At 40.9% G+C, this 17,189-nt stretch overlaps 1 protein-coding gene across 4 annotated transcripts in view; it reads left to right on the top strand.

The window, feature by feature from the left end:
- Window positions 1-17,189, top strand: part of DEPTOR (DEP domain containing MTOR interacting protein) — a gene marked incomplete at its 3' end in the record, with an annotated part of 188,702 nt that overhangs the window by 146,425 nt on the left and 25,088 nt on the right. The window contains exon 9 of one of the 4 annotated variants that reach the window (XM_082674903.1): window positions 1,367-1,875. The exons of the other annotated variants lie outside the window; for them this stretch is intronic. Within the exon in view, the coding sequence (XP_082531029.1) occupies window positions 1,367-1,378 (12 nt within the window). Of the gene's footprint in view, window positions 1-1,366; window positions 1,876-17,189 lie in introns of those variants that run through there. 4 annotated transcript variants of the gene reach the window in all.

Below are 17,189 nucleotides of genomic sequence, written 5' to 3'. Positions count from 1 at the left end.
TCCTAGAGAAAACACTTTTGGGTTTTCAGGTGTTTGTGTAATGTGTCTGTGTTTTTGTGATAGAGACAGAAATCATTTTTCGTTAATTCTTTAGCATAGGATTTGAAAGCCATGTTGGTTAATTCTGCTGTAGAGAGAAAAATGCAGCTGCCTTTTGGGTTGGTTCTGTTATTTGATGTGTTCTTATTAATATCTGATAAATAATTGTATAAATTGATACATTTCTAGTTGAGAAATGGTGGGTAACATGAAGAAGATATCCATGTTTGAGTAGATTAGATACTGTCAGCTTCACACTACCTTATAAAAGGTGAATGCATTGGAGTGGTAGCAATTAATAATTTAAAAATCATTGCTTTCGGGCCAGAATTGAGTCTCACGTTTCCAAATACTCATTACTTTCAAATATGTTGTGAAAATAATCTGCTTTTAAGATCTACTTGAATGATGTTGACTATTCTCTCCCATTGAATATTAATCCTGTTTCATTTTGGTTATACATGATCAGAATAACTCTAGAACATTTCAGTTTTGCAAATTGGTTGGAGTCTATTGGTGTCATTGACCATGGTTTTACTCATTTAAGGCAGAATTTCAGGTGTAATATGTTTGTCCTCAGTTCAATACCAAAAGGACAAATCTGCAGTGTACCAAAAGGAAGTTCATCATCAAAGTTAGCATATGGTATTGTCAAATGCATTAATATATGTACTTAATATATATGTTTATTTTTAAATTAGGTTGAAATTTATTTTCTCCATTTCTTAAAAATTATAGCAAAATACTTAAAATTATAATATGAAAATAGACGCTATAGCATGAAATAAATGTTAAATTTTTAAAACAATGACTTTAGGGTTCTAGCTTTTTCTGTCTTTTAGAACAAATTAGTCATTTTTTTTATCCTAAGAAAGGGTTGCATTGTAAAGCTGATCTACTACTAACCCATCAGAGAAAACACATGGGACTCATATCTAATTCTCTAATGTAGCCAAAAGTGCCATTTGTAAAACTACTTAATGATGGATGTTTTCTGAAGCTCTTTTGCCTGGAAAAAAAAAAGTGCATTAAAAAGCTTTTTCTGTAGTGTATTTGATTTGGAATCATTTCCTCACTACACAGTTACTGATGTGTGTTATGGAATAGTCTATATGGAAATATGCTATGTCGTTGTTTACTATTTTGAAAGAATGCTATTTTTTTGCTTTTTGTTTTTTTTTCAACTAATTAGGAAATCAGTTACACAATTCAGTATGTGTAGGGTAGAAGTATGGAGATGAGTGGTTATTCAGACTACACGCAATATTAAGCAAAAGGACTTTACATTTTTCTCTCATTTATTCACTTGCTCTTTCATTCATTCAAGAAACCTCACTGAGGACCTGTGTTTTGCTGGACAGTATATGTAGGCCCTGGAAGTATAAAACTGAGTAGACTGGACCCTGGATTCAGCTCATCCTTCAAGAGTCACCTCTAGGCCTGTCTCCTAGAAGACTTCTCTCCATGGAGAGGTGGGAACATGAAATCCTGGGTTGATACGGGTGTTTTAATACCACAAACCACCATCCAACCCCAGGACCAGAACACTGACAACAACTTATATTTAAACTGTTGTCTCCTTCCCAATCCTGTCCCTCACTTTCCCTTACCCAAGGAAAGCACAATGGCAAATGTTGAGTTTACCATTCATTCTCTTGTTCTTTTTTTTTTTTTTTTTTGGCTGTGCAGCAGTGAAAACGCTGAGTCTTAACCACTGGACTGCCAGGGAGTTCCCCACTGTTCTTTTTGTTCTTAATCATTGTTTAGGTTTTTTAAAAAACGAACTTTATTAAAAGAACATCAAGTTTTATATAAACTTCTGGGACTTGCTTGTTTTCATTCAAGATTATATTACTAAGATTCTTCTAGATTTTTATATGTAGTTATAATTAATTCATTTTTTACAGCTTCATAAATTTCCAGAGCACAAATTTTGTCTGTTTTCTTGACAATGGGCATTTGGGTTGTTTCCATTGTTGTTGTCATAAGTAGGATTACTATGAATATTCTGATATCATCTCCTGGGTACAAGTGTAGGAGTTTCTCTTCGGTATCCACAAGAATTTCTGAGTCATAGGAAATGTGAATACTGACTCTACAAGATCACATGTAACTAGTTTGCAAAGTGGTTGAACCAATGTAGTTGCCCATCTGAAATATAAAAGTGATATATGTTGATCAGTATCTTATCCAACACCTATATTCTGAAACTTCTTAATTTTTGTCAAATGTTTATTAGGTCAATGATATTGAGAATTCTCATTTGCTGCAAAGTTCATAAAGTTTAAAGCACAAAAAATGTAAGAAGTCGTTTGTGATCCTAACTTAGTATATCAATGTCTTCTTTACGCACAGGATGTCTTTGAAACCTTTTACCCTACAACAACTCTATGATTTTGATGAGACAAGGATTACTGGAAGCCATGTAACATCTTCAAAAACACCCAACAAAGAATTTATTAAGCACCTACTATGGGCCTGTAACTAAATCTTTCCCAAACAGCAGTAAATAAGAAAGGTCCCAGTCCTTATGAAGTTTATATATTCTTGGGGGACTAAAAGAAGTTCTGCACCCAGTTCCATTGTGGGGGGTTCCTCCAGCACCATCAAGCGATGCTCCAACACCAACAAGGTGTCCTATAATTCAACCTAATTCTGACACTATCTACCTGGATACAGCATTAGATTCAACATTTTAAGGGTTCAGACCTACAAGACTGCCCCTCCCCTTCACTTCAGCTGCCAATTGCAAGCCCAGGTTATCACCTGTGCTTCTGATTGAATGGATCAGAGGTTCTCATGACCCTTTCCTTGTGTTTGACTAATTTGCTAGAGCGGCACACAGAAAGCAGAGAAATATTTTACTTATTAGATTACTGCTTTATTATAAAAGGATATAACTCAGGAATGGACAGATGGAAGAGATGCACAGGGAATGGTAAGGGGAAAGGGCATGAAGCTTCCATGTCCTCTCAGAACATGCCACTCTCTCTAAATCTCCATGTGTTCAACAACCCCAAAGCTTTCCCAACCCCAATCTTTTTATTTATTTTATTTCATTTATTATTTTAATTTTTGAATTTTATTTATTTTTTAACACAACAGGTTCTTATTAGTTATCTATTTTATACATATTAGTATATATATGTCAATCCCGATCTTCCAATTCATCCCACCACGACCACCAAACCCACCGTTTTCCCCCCTTGGTGTCCATACATTTGTTCTCTACATCTGTGTCTCTATTTCTGCCCTGCAAACAGGTTCATCTGTACCATTTTTCTAGGTGCTACATATATGTGTTAATATATGATATTTGTTTTTCTCTTTCTGACTTACTTCACTCTGTATGACAGTCTCTAGATCCATCCACGTCTCTACAAATGACCCAATTTCGTTCCTTTTTATAACTGAGTAATATTCCATTGTATGTGTGTACCACAACTTCTTTATCCATTCATCTGTCGATGGACACTTAGGTTGCTTCCATGTTCTAGCTATTGTAAATACTGCTGCAATGAACACTGGGGTGCATGTGTCTTTTTGAATTATGGTTTTCTCTGGGTATATGCCCAGTAGTGGGATTGCTGGGTTATATGGTAATTCTATTTTTAGTTTTTTAAGGAACCTCCATACTGTTCTCCATAGTGGCTGTATCAATTTACATTCCCACCAACAGTGCAAGAGGGTTCCTTTTTCTCCACACCCTCTCCAACATTTGTTGTTTGTACATTTTCTGATGATGCCCATTCTAACTGGTGTGAGGTGATACCTCATTGTAGTTTTGATTTGCCATTCTCTAATAATTAGTGATGTTGGGCAGCTCTTCATGTGCTTCTTGGCCATCTGTATATCTTCTTTGGAGAAATGTCTATTTAGGTCTTCTGCCCATTTTTGGATGGGATTGTTTGTTTTTTTAATATTGAGTGGCATGAGCTCTTTATATATTTTGGAGATTAATCCTTTGTCGGTAGATTCATTTGCAAATATTTTCTCCCATTCTGAGGGTTGTCTTTTCGTCTTGTTTGTAGTTTCCTTTGCTGTGCAAAAGCCTTTAAGTTTCATTAGGTCCCATTTGTTTGTTTTTATTTCCATTTCTCTAGGAGGTGGGTCAAAAAGGATCTTGCTGTGATTTATGTCATAGAGTGTTCTGCCTATGTTTTCCTCTAAGAGTTTTATAGTGTCCGGTCTTACATTTAGGTATCTAATCCATTTTGAGTTTATTTTTGTGTATGGTGTTAGGGAGTGTTCTAATTTCATTCTTTTACATGTAGCTGTCCAGTTTTCCCAGCACCACTTATTGAAGAGACTATCTTTTCTTCATTGTGTATCCTTGCCTCCTTTGTCATAGATTAGTTGACTGTAGGTGTGTGGGTTTATCTCTGGGCTTTCTATCCTATTCCATTGATCTATGATCTGTTTTCTGTGGCAGTACCATACTGTCTTGATTACTGTAGCTTTGTAGTATAGTCTGAAGTCAGGGAGCCTGATTCCTCCAGCTCCATTTCTTTCTCAAGATTGCTTTGGCTATTTGGGGTCTTTTGTGTTTCCATACAAATTGTGAAATTTTTTGTTCTAGTTCTGTGAAATATGCCATTGGTAGTTTGATAGCGATTGCATTGAATCTGTAGATTGCTTTGGGTAGTATAGTCATTTTTACAATGTTGATTCTTCCAATCCAAGAGCATGGTATATCTCTCCCTCTGTTTGTATCATCTTTAATTTATTTCATCACTGTCTTATAGTTTTCTGCATACAGGTCTTTTGTCTCCTTAGGTAGGTTTATTCCGAGGTATTTTATTCTTTTTGTTGCAATGGTAAATGGGAGTGTTTCCTTAATTTCTCTTTCAGATTTTTCATCATTAGTGTATAGGAATGCAAGAGATCTCTGTGCATTAATTTTGTATCCTGCAACTTTACCAAATTCATTGATTAGCTCTGGTAGTTTTCTGGTAGCATCTTTAGCATTCTCTATGTATAGTATAATGTCATCTGCAGTGACAGTTTTACTTCTTCTTTACCAATTTGGATTCCTTTTATTTCTTTTTCTTCTCTGATTGCCATGGCTAGGACTTGTAAAATTATGTTGAATAATAGTGGTGTGAGTGGACATCCTTGTCTTGCTCCTGATCTTAGAGGAAATACTTTCAGTTTTTCACCATTGAGAATGACGTTTGCTGTGGGTTTGTTGTATATGGACTTTATTATGTTGAGGTAGGTTCCCTCTATGCCCACTTTCTGAAGAGTTTTTTTATCATAAATCGGTGTTGAATTTTGTCAAAAGCTTTTTCTGCATCTATTGAGATGATCATGTGGTTTTTCTCCTTCAACTTGTTAATATGGTTTATCACATTGATTGATTTGCGTACATTGAAGAATCCTTGCATCCCTGGGATAAATCCCACTTGATCATGGTGTATGATCCTTTTAATGTGCTGTTGGATTCTCTTTGCTAGTATTTTGTGGAAGATTTTTGCATCTGTATTCATCAGTGACATTGGTCTGTAATTTTCTTTTTTTGTAGTATCTTTGTCTAGTTTTGGTATCAGTGTGATGGTGGCCTCGTAGGATGAGATTGGGAGTGTTCATTCCTCTGCCGTTTTTTGGAAGAGTTTGAGAAGGATGGGTGTTAGCTCTTCTCTAAATGTTTGATAGAATTCACCTGTGAAGCCATCTGGTCCTGGACTTTTGTTTGTAGAACATTTTTAATCACAGTTTCAATTTCATTATTTGTGATTTATCTGTTCACATTTTCTATTTCTTCCTGTTTCAGTCTTGGAAGTTTATACCTTTCTAAGAATTTGTCCATTTCTTCCAGGTTGTCCATTTTATTGGCATAGAGTTGCTTGTAGTAGTCTCTTAGGATGCTTTGTATTTCTGTGGTCCATTGTAACTTCTCCTTTTTCATTTCTAATTTTATTGATTTGAGTCCTCCCCCTCTTTTTTTTGATGAGTCTGGCTAAAGGTTTATCAATTTTGTTTATCTTCTCAAAGAACCAGCTTTTAGTTTTATTAATGTTTGCTATTGTTTTCTTTGTTTCTATCTCATTTATTTCTGCTCTGCTCTTTATGATTTCTTTCCTTCTACTAACTTTGGGTTTTGTTTGTTCTTCTTTCTCTAATTCCTTTAGGTGTAAGGTTAGAGGGTTTATTTGAGATTTTTCTTGTTTCTTAAGGTAGGCTTGTATTGCTATAAAACCTGTAACTGATTTCTAATCTCATAGCATTGTGGTCAGAAAAGATGCTTGATATGATTTCAACTTTCTTAAATTTACCAAGGCTTGATTTGTGACCCAAGATGTGATCTATCCTGGAGAATGTTCCGTGTGCACTTGAGAAGAAGTGTAATCTGCTGTTTTTGGATGGAATGTCCTATAAATATCAATTAAATATATCTGGTCTATTTTGTCATTTAAAGCTTGTGTTTCCTTATTGATTTTCTGTCTGGATGATCTGTCCATTGGTGTTAGTGAGGTGTTAAAGTCCCCCACTATTACTGTGTTACTGTTGATTTCCTCTTTTATAGCTGTTAGCAGTTGCCTTATGTATTGAGGTGCTCATATGTTGGGTGCATATATATTTAAAATTGTTATATCTTTTTCTTGGGTTGATCCCTTGATCATTATGTAGTGTCCTTGCTTGTCTCTTGCAACATTCTTTATTTTAAAGTCTATTTTGTCTGATATGAGTATAGCTACTCCAGCTTTCTTTTGATTTCCATTTGCATGGAATATCTTTTTCCATCCCCTCACTTTCAGTCTGTATGTGTCCTTCACTTTCAGTCTGTATGTGTCCCTAGGTCTGAAGTGGGTCTCTTGTAGACAGCATATATATGGGTCTTCTTTTTGTATCCATTCAGCAAGCGTATGTATTTTGGTTGGAGCATTTAATCTATTCACGTTTAAGGTAATTATCAATATGTATGTTCCTATTACCATTTTCTTAATTATTATGGGTTTGTTTTTGTAGGTCCTTTTCTTCTCTTGTGTTTCCCACTTAGAGAAGTTCCTTTAGTGTTTGTTGTAGAGCTGGTTTTGTGGTGCTGAATTCTCTTAGCTTTTGCTAGTCTGTAAAGCTTTTGATTTTTCTGTCGAATCTGAATGAGATCCTTGCCGGGTAGAGTAATCTTGGCTGTATGTTTTTCCCTTTCATCACTTTAAATATATCGTCCCACTCCCTTCTGGCTTGTAGAGTTTCTGCTGAGAAATCAGCTGTTAACCTTCTGGGAGTTCCCTTGTATGTTATTTGTCGTTTTTCCCTTGTTGCTTTCAATAAATTTTCTTTTCCTTTAATTTTTGTCAATTTGATTACTATGTGTCTCAGAGTGTTTTTCCTTGGGTTTATCCTGCCTGGGACTCTCTGCACTTCCTGGACTTGGGTGGCTATTTCCTTTCCCATGTTAGGGAAGTTTTCAACTCTAATCTCTTCAAATATTTTCTCGGGTCTTTTCTCTCTCTCTTCTCCTTCTGGGACCCCTATAATGTGAATGTTGGTGCCTTTAATGTTGTCCCAGAGGTCTCTTGGGCTGTCTTCATTTCTTTTCATTCTTTTTTCTTTATTCTGTTCGACAGCAGTAAATTCCACCATTCTGTCTCCCAGGTCACTTATCCGTTCTTCTGCTTCAGTTACTCTGCTATTGATTCCTTCTAGTGTATTTTTCATTTCAGTTATTGTATTGTTCATCTCTGTTTGTTCTTTAATTCTTCTAGGTCTTTGTTAAACATTTCTTGCACCTTCTTGATCTTTGCTTCCATTCTTTTTCTGAAGTTCTGGATCATCTTCACTATCATTATTCTGAATTCTTTTTCTGGAAGGTTGCCTGTCTCCACTTCATTTAGGTGTTTTTCTGGGGTTTTATCTTGTTCCTTCATCTGGTACAAAGTCCTCTGCCTTTTCATTTTGTCTATCTTTCTTTGAATGTGGTTTTCCTTCCACATGTTCCAGAGTTGTAGTTCTTACTTCTGCTGTCTGCCCTCTGGTGGATGAGGCTATCTAAGTGGCATGTTCAAGCTTTCTGATGAGAGGAACTGGTGGTGTGTAGAGCTGGGTGTTGCTCTGGTGGGCAGAGCTCAGTAAAACTTTTATCCACTTGTCTGCTGATGGGTGGGGTTGGGTTCCCTCCCTGGTGGTGGTTTGGCTTGAGGCAACCTAGCACTGGAGCCTACCTGGCTCTTTGGTGGGACTAATGGCGGACTCTGGGAGGGCTCACGCCAAGGAGTACTTCCCAGAACATCTACTGCCAGTGTCCTTGTCCACACGGGGAGCCACAGCCATCCTCCCACCTCTGCAGGAGACCCTCCAACACTAGCAGGTAGGTCTGGTTCAGTCTCCTATGGGGTCACTGCGCATTCCCCTGGGTCCCGATGCACACACTACTTTGTGTGTGCCCTCCAAGAGTGGAGTCTGTGTTTCCCCCAGTCCTGTCAAAGTCCTACAATCAAATCCCGCTAGGCTTCAAAGTCTGATTCTCTGAGAATTCCTCCTCCCATTGCCGGACCCCCAGTTGGGAAGCCTGACGTGGGGCTCAGAACCTTCAATCCAGTAGATGGACTTCTGTGGTATACGTGTTCTCCAGTTTGTGAGTCACCCACCCTGCAGTCATGGGATTTGATTTTATTGTGATTGCGCTCCTCCTACCATCTCATTGTGGCTTCTCCTTTGTCTTTGGATGTGGGGTATCTTTTCTGGTGAGTTCCAGTGTCTTCCTGTTGATGATTGTTCAGCAGTTAGTTGTGATTCTGGTCCTCTCGACAGAGGGAGTGAGTGCATGTCCTTCTAGTCCGCCATCTTCAAGAGCCAACCTTTTGATTTTTTAAATGGAGGTTTCGTTACACTGGCATGATTAATTAAATCTTTGGCCGTTGGCAGTCAATTCAACCTCCAGTCCCTTTCCCCTCCCCAGAAGTCAGGGAGGTGGGATTCAAAGTTCCAACCCTGTAATCACATGGTTGGTTCTTCTGGCAACCACCTTTAGGGGTGTGTGGAAAGTCACCTCATTAACATAACACAAGACACCTTTATTGCTCTCATCACTTAGGAAATTCCAAAGGTTTTAGGAGTTCTGTGCCAGGAATGTGACAAAGACCAAATATGTGTTACTATGAATCACAGCATCACAGAGACATAGAAAATAATTATATAAATAAAATAATTCATTTTAGATGGGGGTAAGTCATAAGAGGTAAATGAAACCAGATGGGGTGATAGAGAATGACCAGGATTTCATGCGGTGGTTAGTGAAAACAGCTGCCACATTACTCATTTCCAGTGGGGCACCTCTCACATGATGGTCCATGTGGACAGCGCCCCCTGGAGTTATGCAGTGCAACAGCCTTGAGGAAAAGCTTCTACAAACTTGAAGTTTTGAGTTAATGCCTAAAGGATGGGATTGAACCAGCCTTAAAGAAGGACTGCAGGTAAAGGAAGCAAGTCTAAAGGTACTGAAGCTGGAAAGGTTGTGAGGGTTAAGGGCTCTGGATACATACAGGCCTGGATTCAGATTCCAGCTGTAGCACTTAGGAGCACATCCAGTTACTCACCTCTGAGGCATCAATTTCCTTGTCTGTAAAATGAGGACACCAGTACCCACCCCATTTGACTATGAAAATTAAATGAGATAGTGCGTGTAAAATGCTCACTCTTGTGCCTGATCCATACTAAATAACCAGTAATTGGATGTTTCTCTTGTTTTGTGTACTAAATGGAAAAGAAAATGCTCTCTGGGCTTCCCTGGTGGCGCGGTGGTTGCGAGTCTGCCTGCCGATGCAGGGGACACGGGTTTGTGCTCTGGTCCGGGAAGATCCCACGTGCCGCGGAGCGGCTGGGCCCGTGAGCTGTGGCCGCTGAGCCTGCGCGTCCGGAGCCTGTGCTCCACAACGGGAGAGGCCACAGCAGTGAGAGGCCCGCGTACCGCAAAATAAAAAAAAAAAAAAAGAAAATGCTCTCTGGAGAAGCTAGAGTTTTCCCTAAACTCATGTCAACTTACTTGTACCTGGGACTGGACTTCAGGCCCCCAAAATGCTCGGTCAGTGCTCTTTTCAGTACATCTCTCTGTGCCTTGGGTTTCTCATTTTTGAGAAATAACAATCTCATAAGGCTCTTATGGAGATTAATGAGTTAATACATTTAAAGATCTTGGTATAGTGCCTGGCAAGTAGTTAAGTACTCCAAAAACAACCAACGATAGCTATTTTTATCATTTTTAGTACTATACCATGCTGATTATCTGATACCTTGAAAGACCCACACGAATCCATCAGATCACCTTTATATATCGTCTGTACATACATGTTTTCATCACCGACAATATGTTACTGAACCAAACTCAGGTTTGCTTTCCTGCGCACAGTAAAGCCAATCTACTGACACCAGGTTATGGTGAAGGAAAGGGCAGCATTTATTTTAACAGTGCCAATACAAGGAGGATGGGTGGTTCCTGCTCTAAAACCCTGAACTCCCCAATGGTTTTCAGCTAAAAGTTTTTATAGGCATAATTTGGGTGAGGTCTGCAGGGTGTGTGGCTTTCTTCAGGTTGGTTGGTGGTGAGATAACTGGGTGGTACTCCAGGAATCTTAGGCTCAGCCTGAAGTTACCACCTGGGTGGGGGCCTTAGTTCCTGCAGAAGAACTCAATGATATTGTGATGTATATTCCTTGAGGAAGAACCAGGACCCTGCCTCAAGGCTGCACTGTTGTTGCTTGACTGCTCCTCCCTTGTTTCTGCATTTGCTCCCTTCCTGGTTTTGTTTTTTGTTTGTTTGTTTGTTTGTATATTGGTGGCCTGCGGGGATCTTAGTTCCCTGACTAGGGATTAAGCCTGGGCCTGGCAGTGAAAGCACTGGAGTCCTAACCACTGGTCTGCCAGAGAATTCCCTTCTGGCACTTTAAGATCCTATGAAGAAAGCAATAGTCATCAATTGTTGTGCCCCACCTTCCTTGGCAAACCCTATCTCTCAGGGTATATTGGAGACTTAGTTTTGATTCTAAAGGAAGTTCTCTTCCTGAGCACACCTTAACTGAGACGTCATTCCATCTGTCCATCTGTCTTTAGTGGGCAGCTTCCCAAGTCTAGAGATTTAGGATTCATGCCGGAATTACGTAAGCAAAGATCACCACCTTGTGCTTCTGTTGGCACAAGCTTTCTGCAGGCAGGGAGTGGAGACACAGGTTGCTGCTTGCCTTGTACATCTGACGAAGGTAGTGAGCAAAATAATGGAGTGCTCTGTGAGGAACTTGGCGAAGTGTCTCCTGTCCTTACATCTGGGATTTGACAACTCTTTTCCTTTGCCTGTCATTCTGCCTTTCTTTCTTTGCCTCCTGGGACCCCATAGCATCTTCTAAATTCCCTTTGTTCCCTTGGGGTTAAACATTAAACTCATTTCTTCCTGAAGTCTGAAATGTCTGGGTCCACAGAGGCCAGTTCATAATATAAACTTTATGAAGGTGGCTAGTGACACGTCTTGAGATCCAACCTGAGTGGATGGGTCTTGGGTGGATAGGCCAGTGAGGAGGAGAAAGGAAGAGAGAAGAAGGGCATTGGTTCTGTTACCGTAACTTTGAAAATGTGTATGTAGCCAAAACTCTGAGAGGAGCCCAGATTTTACAAGTTCTGGATGTTTCTGCCACCGTGAAATGTGAAGAAGTAGAATACTTGCCCTTATTCTTGAGCCTGGGAAACCCATGGACCATGTGGCTCGGGAACATGAAGGTGCATTCATGGTTAAGCAGAGAGGCTCCCAGGTCTGGTGTTTCATAGCAGGAAAGGGAAGGAAACAAATGCTGTGAGCTCTAAGGAAGACGAGTCTGCACATGTCAGACCAGCCGGTCTGTGTGAGACAAAGAACCCCTGTTTTTTTCAGATTTTCTTTCAGCCAATCTGAGCTACATTGGGTATGAAAAACTGTTTCTAGTGCCTTCCTTGCTTGAAACAGAATGAGGGGAGTTCCCTGGTGGCCCAGTGGTTAGGACTCCGCATTTCCAGGGACACGGGTTTGATCCATGGTTGACCCCACAAGCCACGTGGTGCAGCCAAAGAAAGGAAAAAAAGAAGAAGGGGAACGAGGAGGAGGTCCTGTACCATCTTTTTGTTTATTATCACCAGCTGGTAATCCACTCACTTCCTTCTCTCCTTACCAGTCCATGGTCTTTGTTTTCCTTCTTGCTGACGAGAATTAGCTTGTCCCGTACTCCACACTTCCACATGAGTGTATAAATGGAAACAAAAGTATGAAATCACAATCATCTCTTTTTACATTGGTAAGAGACTTTGTAAATTTGCTGGTTTATTCTGTCATTCTATGAATGGAGAAACAGTCCTAGAAAAATTAATAAGAATAACAATAAACAATAATAGCTAATGTTTATTGCACTCTCAATATATACCAGCTAGTCTGTTGTTTTCTAGGGATGATCTAACGTAACTCCATAAGGTAGGTTCTAGTAAAAATCCTCATTTTATAGGCAAGGAGCTCTCTAGGGAGGTGGAGTTGGTGGCACGAGGCCACACACCAGCCAAGTGGTGGGTCAGAATTGGAACCAGTCACTGACTACTGATGGTATCTGGCTCCTGTGGCCGCCCGGGTGGCCCAAGGATCCAAGATCACACATGCTCGTAGTAGCAGAGAACCACTGAGAGCCAGAACTAGCTCCTTGCAAGGACTCCACTTCCTTGATGTTGCTGTGGGGTCCACACGCATCATTGCACGCCTCAGCTGTGATGATCCAGGGCTCATTCCCCTTCCCTGGTGGCTGCTGTTTCACGCTGACTTTCCTCCTGCAGACATCAGGGGTTACGCCTGTTTTCCTCTTTCTTCTCAACGTCACTACGCATCATTTGGTTCATCCTTAGGGTTTCCTTTGTTACAAAACTGGGGTGTGTGTGTGTGGCTATTTTTCCAAGATGCTCTTCTGCAAGCAAACACTCAGACACTTTTGTTCTCATGCATGCATTTCATTTCATTCATTCAACACATAATAATAATAATAATAATAATTTTTAAAAAAAGTAACTTGGGAGCCCTAGAGGATAGGAACTACATCAACAAATCCTATATCTCCAGGACCTAAGAAGGTCCCCAGCACACAGTAACCTCTCAATTAATGTTTGTTAAATAAAAGTTTGTGTTTGTAAAAATCTCAAATTTACAATATACTTTCCTGAGATGGAAGTGGCTGCGAAGCCTTGCTGCCTCCTCTTTCCTGCCTTATTTCTTAGACGGCCTGTGAGAGGCACTCCACCCCCCTTTTCATTCATTCCTGGAAGCAGCCTTGTGTGTATCTTAGTTTTCCCTAGGTCCTCCCATAAGGCCAGACTGACATCTACTGGAGCACAAGAGACCTTCAGTCTGGCATCTTTCTTGAAGCTTAGAGAAAAGAAAGTGAACTTACAGCAAGGACAGAGGACAGACAAAGGGAACTTCTTTTTTTTTGTAATCCCCTACCCCTATCTTGTCCCCCCCTGCTTCCCTCTCCCCACTGATAACCACTAGTTTGTTCTCTATGAGTCTGCTTTTGTTTTGTTACATTTACTGGTTTGCTGTATTTTTTAGATTCCACATGTAAGTGATGTTATATAGTATTTGTCTTTTTCTGACTTATTTCACTTAGCATAATGCCCTCTGAGTCCATCCATGTTGTTGCAAATGGCAAAATTTCATTCTTTTTATTTGTTTGTTTTTTGTTTTTGCGGTACGCGGGCCTCTCACTGTTGTGGCCTCTCCCGTTGTGGAGCACAGGCTCCGGACGTGCAGGCTCAGCGGCCATGGCTCACAGGTCCAGCCACTCCACGACATGTGGGATCCTCCCAGACCGGGGCACGAACCTGTGTCCCCTGCATTGGCAGGCGGACTCTCAACCACTGCGCCAGCAGGGAAGCCCAAAATTTTATTCTTTTTATGGCTGAGTAGGATTCCAGTGTGTGTGTGTGTGTGTGTGTGTGTGTGTGTGTGTGTGTGTGTGTGTATCTCCAGAATTACTTCTTTACAAGGACAGACGTTTAGGTCACAGACCCACCTTAAAAGGAATGAAGGCAAATCCCCAGGACTCCAGGCTTCTAGAAAGAGTTTCTCAACGGTAGTAGTGATACAACTACTGAGCCCGTGTGCCACAACTGCTGAAGCCCGCGCACCTACAGCCTGTGCTCTGCAACAAGAGAAGCCGCTGCAATGAGAAGCCTGCGCACTGCAACGAAGAGTAGCCCCCTCTTGCCACAACTAGAGAAAGCCTGCGCACAGCAACGAAGACCCAATGCAGCCAAAAATAATAAATAAATAAATAAATAAATGATAATAGTGATAGTTATTGAATGTCCATTCTGTGCCATGCCCATGTTAAGTATTTTATGCGCATTACTAAGTGTTTTATTTACTTTCTGCACATTGTCCCGAGTAACCATTTTCTAATGCATGTCACGATGTTTTATCAACTCCACCTTTGCTTTTGATCTTCTCCCTCCCCTACAACCTCCATCATGAGAACAACTAGGTTATAAGGCCAGGGCTTTGTGATATAGCTAGACTTATCACTCACGCACGAATGTGCGTACACACACACACACACACACACACACACACAGATGTGAAGGAAATGAAACTTTCCTCTTAATGCAGGTTGTGAGAGTTGTGCTGTCTTCATTTCTGACAAATTCTTCATGCTTGGGTCTGTTGTGCTTTTCTTACATGAATTAGAAGTCAGGAAGAGTGTGTTGAAGTTTTCACTTAGAAATAGGAACACGTCATCTGATTCTGGAAGACTACCTCAACATCCTAGCTAAGTTACTGACTATGACATTTTCTCAGGAGAGAAAGGGACTGTTCATAATCCAAGATCATTAGTGCCTAGAATGAGAAAAACTCAATGGTGATGTGTATTTACGGTTTTTTAACACAACGCACGTAATTGTTAGGGGGCTTCCTGAATTCAGCTCGCAGCCCTGTGAAGCAAGAGCAGAATGCACACCCACCCGCCCAGCCGAGGGCTGAAGTACCCGCTTCTCACTCCTTGGAAACGGCTTCTGTTTGCATCAACTATATGGCAGATGCCTTTGGAGGATGTCAACCTCTTCATATGAGAAAGAGCAAGTCCAGCATGCATTGCTGTGTCAGGCGAGTCTGGCGGGGCCAGACGTTCGTAGGGTTCTGTAAGGGCCGAGACCTCCCCTTGTAGGAAGAGAGACTGCCTCTCATTTGCCTGCTGGAGTCTAACCCCTGCCACCCCAAAGGGAATCCTACTGCAAAAAATAAAAATAGTGCGTGCGGGCTTCCCTGGCGGCGCAGTGATTGAGAGTCCGCCTGCCGATGCAGGGGACACGGGTTCGTGCCCCGGTCCAGGAAGATCCCACATGCCGCGGAGCGGCTGGGCCCGTGAGCCATGGCCGCTGAGCCTGCGCTCCGCAACGGGAGAGGCCACAACAGTGAGAGGCCCGCGTACCGCAAAGAAAAAAAAAAAAAAAAACAATAGTGCGCGCACAGCTTCTCATTCAGTACTCGTCTTTCTTGGTGAAAAGTTTCTTTACGGTTAGTGTCCAGACTCTAGACTAATTTAAAGGAAAGCTTCCTTTTTAAAAAATTTATGCTGACTGTGAGTTGGAGTGCAAGGCTATTTCCTTTTGATCCTCCTTGCCTTTTGTTTCCTTGACCACCAACTGATTTTCTCTCTCTCTTACTCTTTCCTTCCCCATTTTGACATAAATCTGTTATTTCTCCTTATCAGCCTCTGGCAGCCTCTTCCAGCAGTTACTGAACGCTGAAGTCTGTCTCTGGGAGGGTGGCTGGGATGGGGCAAGCATAAACATGAGTGTGGGTGCAAAACTACGTAATAGTAGAAGCCCTGGAGAATCTATGTGGAGAGGCTATATCTATTGGTGGGTCCATGCTGGATGACAAACAAGAAATAGAACCAAGGTCATGTCTTTGCAAATCAACCCCAGTTAAATTAAATCAGAATTCCAGCAGACTCATCCTTATGCCCTGTAACTGTCTGCTTCTTATTAACTCTATTTATACGGTTGTTATGTCTTATCACTAAAGACCTGAGCAGACTCCTTTTGGTATACCTCACATCCCTCTCATATAACTCCGTAACAAAATGATTCATTTCCAAACATAGACATTAAAGATAGTACTAGGGTCTATTTTAATATCCTAACTTGGGCAGTCGCCCTGTGGAATGTGAAATGCACCAACAAATGAGATGAATAATTACTGGCACCAGGCATTTTCACAACATTTATCTTGTTTAATCCTTGTAACACTCATGAGGTTGTTGTGAGAATTAAATAATTCATGTAGGGACTTCCCTGGTGGCGTAGTGGACACGGGTTCCAGCCCTGGTCGGGGAAGATCCCACATGCCATGGAGCAACTAAGCCCATGCACCACAACTACTGAGCCTGCACTCTAGAGCCCGTGAGCCACAACTACTGGGCCCGCGTGCCACAACTAATGAAGCCCATGTGCCTAGAGCCCGTGCTCTGCAACAAGAGAAGCCACCGCAATGAGAAGCCCACACACTGCAACAAAGAGTAGCCCCCGCTCGCCACAAGAGAAAGCCTGCACACAGCAATGAAGACCCAATGCAGCCAAAAATAATATATATATATTAATTAATTAATTAAAAAATTCATATAAAGAGCTTATTATATGCTTGGCATATGTTATATGCTTGGCTTAATATCATTATACTTACTATAATAATTATATGATAACATCATGTGGTTTTATTTTCAACACATACCAGCTGGGAAATGTGATTGTGGTAGATTAACTAGATGCTTGACACCAACACTGCTTCCTCTTCCTGGGCACATAGAAAGTCTATATTATCCAGCCTGCCTTGCATCTGGGAGGTGTAACTCAGTTCTGGCCTATGGTATGTGGGTAGAAGTTATGGATGCCACTTCCAAGGCTGGCTATAGAATATCCTGTGAAATCTTTTGTGTCTTCTCTGCTCCTTATATGGAGCTAGAAGAGAAGGATTCTGCAACACAGGAGCCACGTGACGGAAAGAGCCTGGATCCCTGAGTCATCTACGGAGAACAGCATCCTGATTCACATCAGGCTACGATGTGAGAGAAAACAAACTTTGTTTAAGCCACTGAGATTCGAGGGCTTATTCATTATTGTAGCATAGATCATCTTACTCTGACTAATACAAC

Source organism: Grampus griseus (assembly GCF_964374135.1).
Source record: "Grampus griseus genome assembly, chromosome: 17".
Taxonomy (NCBI): Eukaryota; Metazoa; Chordata; class Mammalia; order Artiodactyla; family Delphinidae; genus Grampus; species Grampus griseus.
Note: the sequence above shows the minus strand (reverse complement) of the source record. Positions and strands in the feature narration are given on the sequence as shown.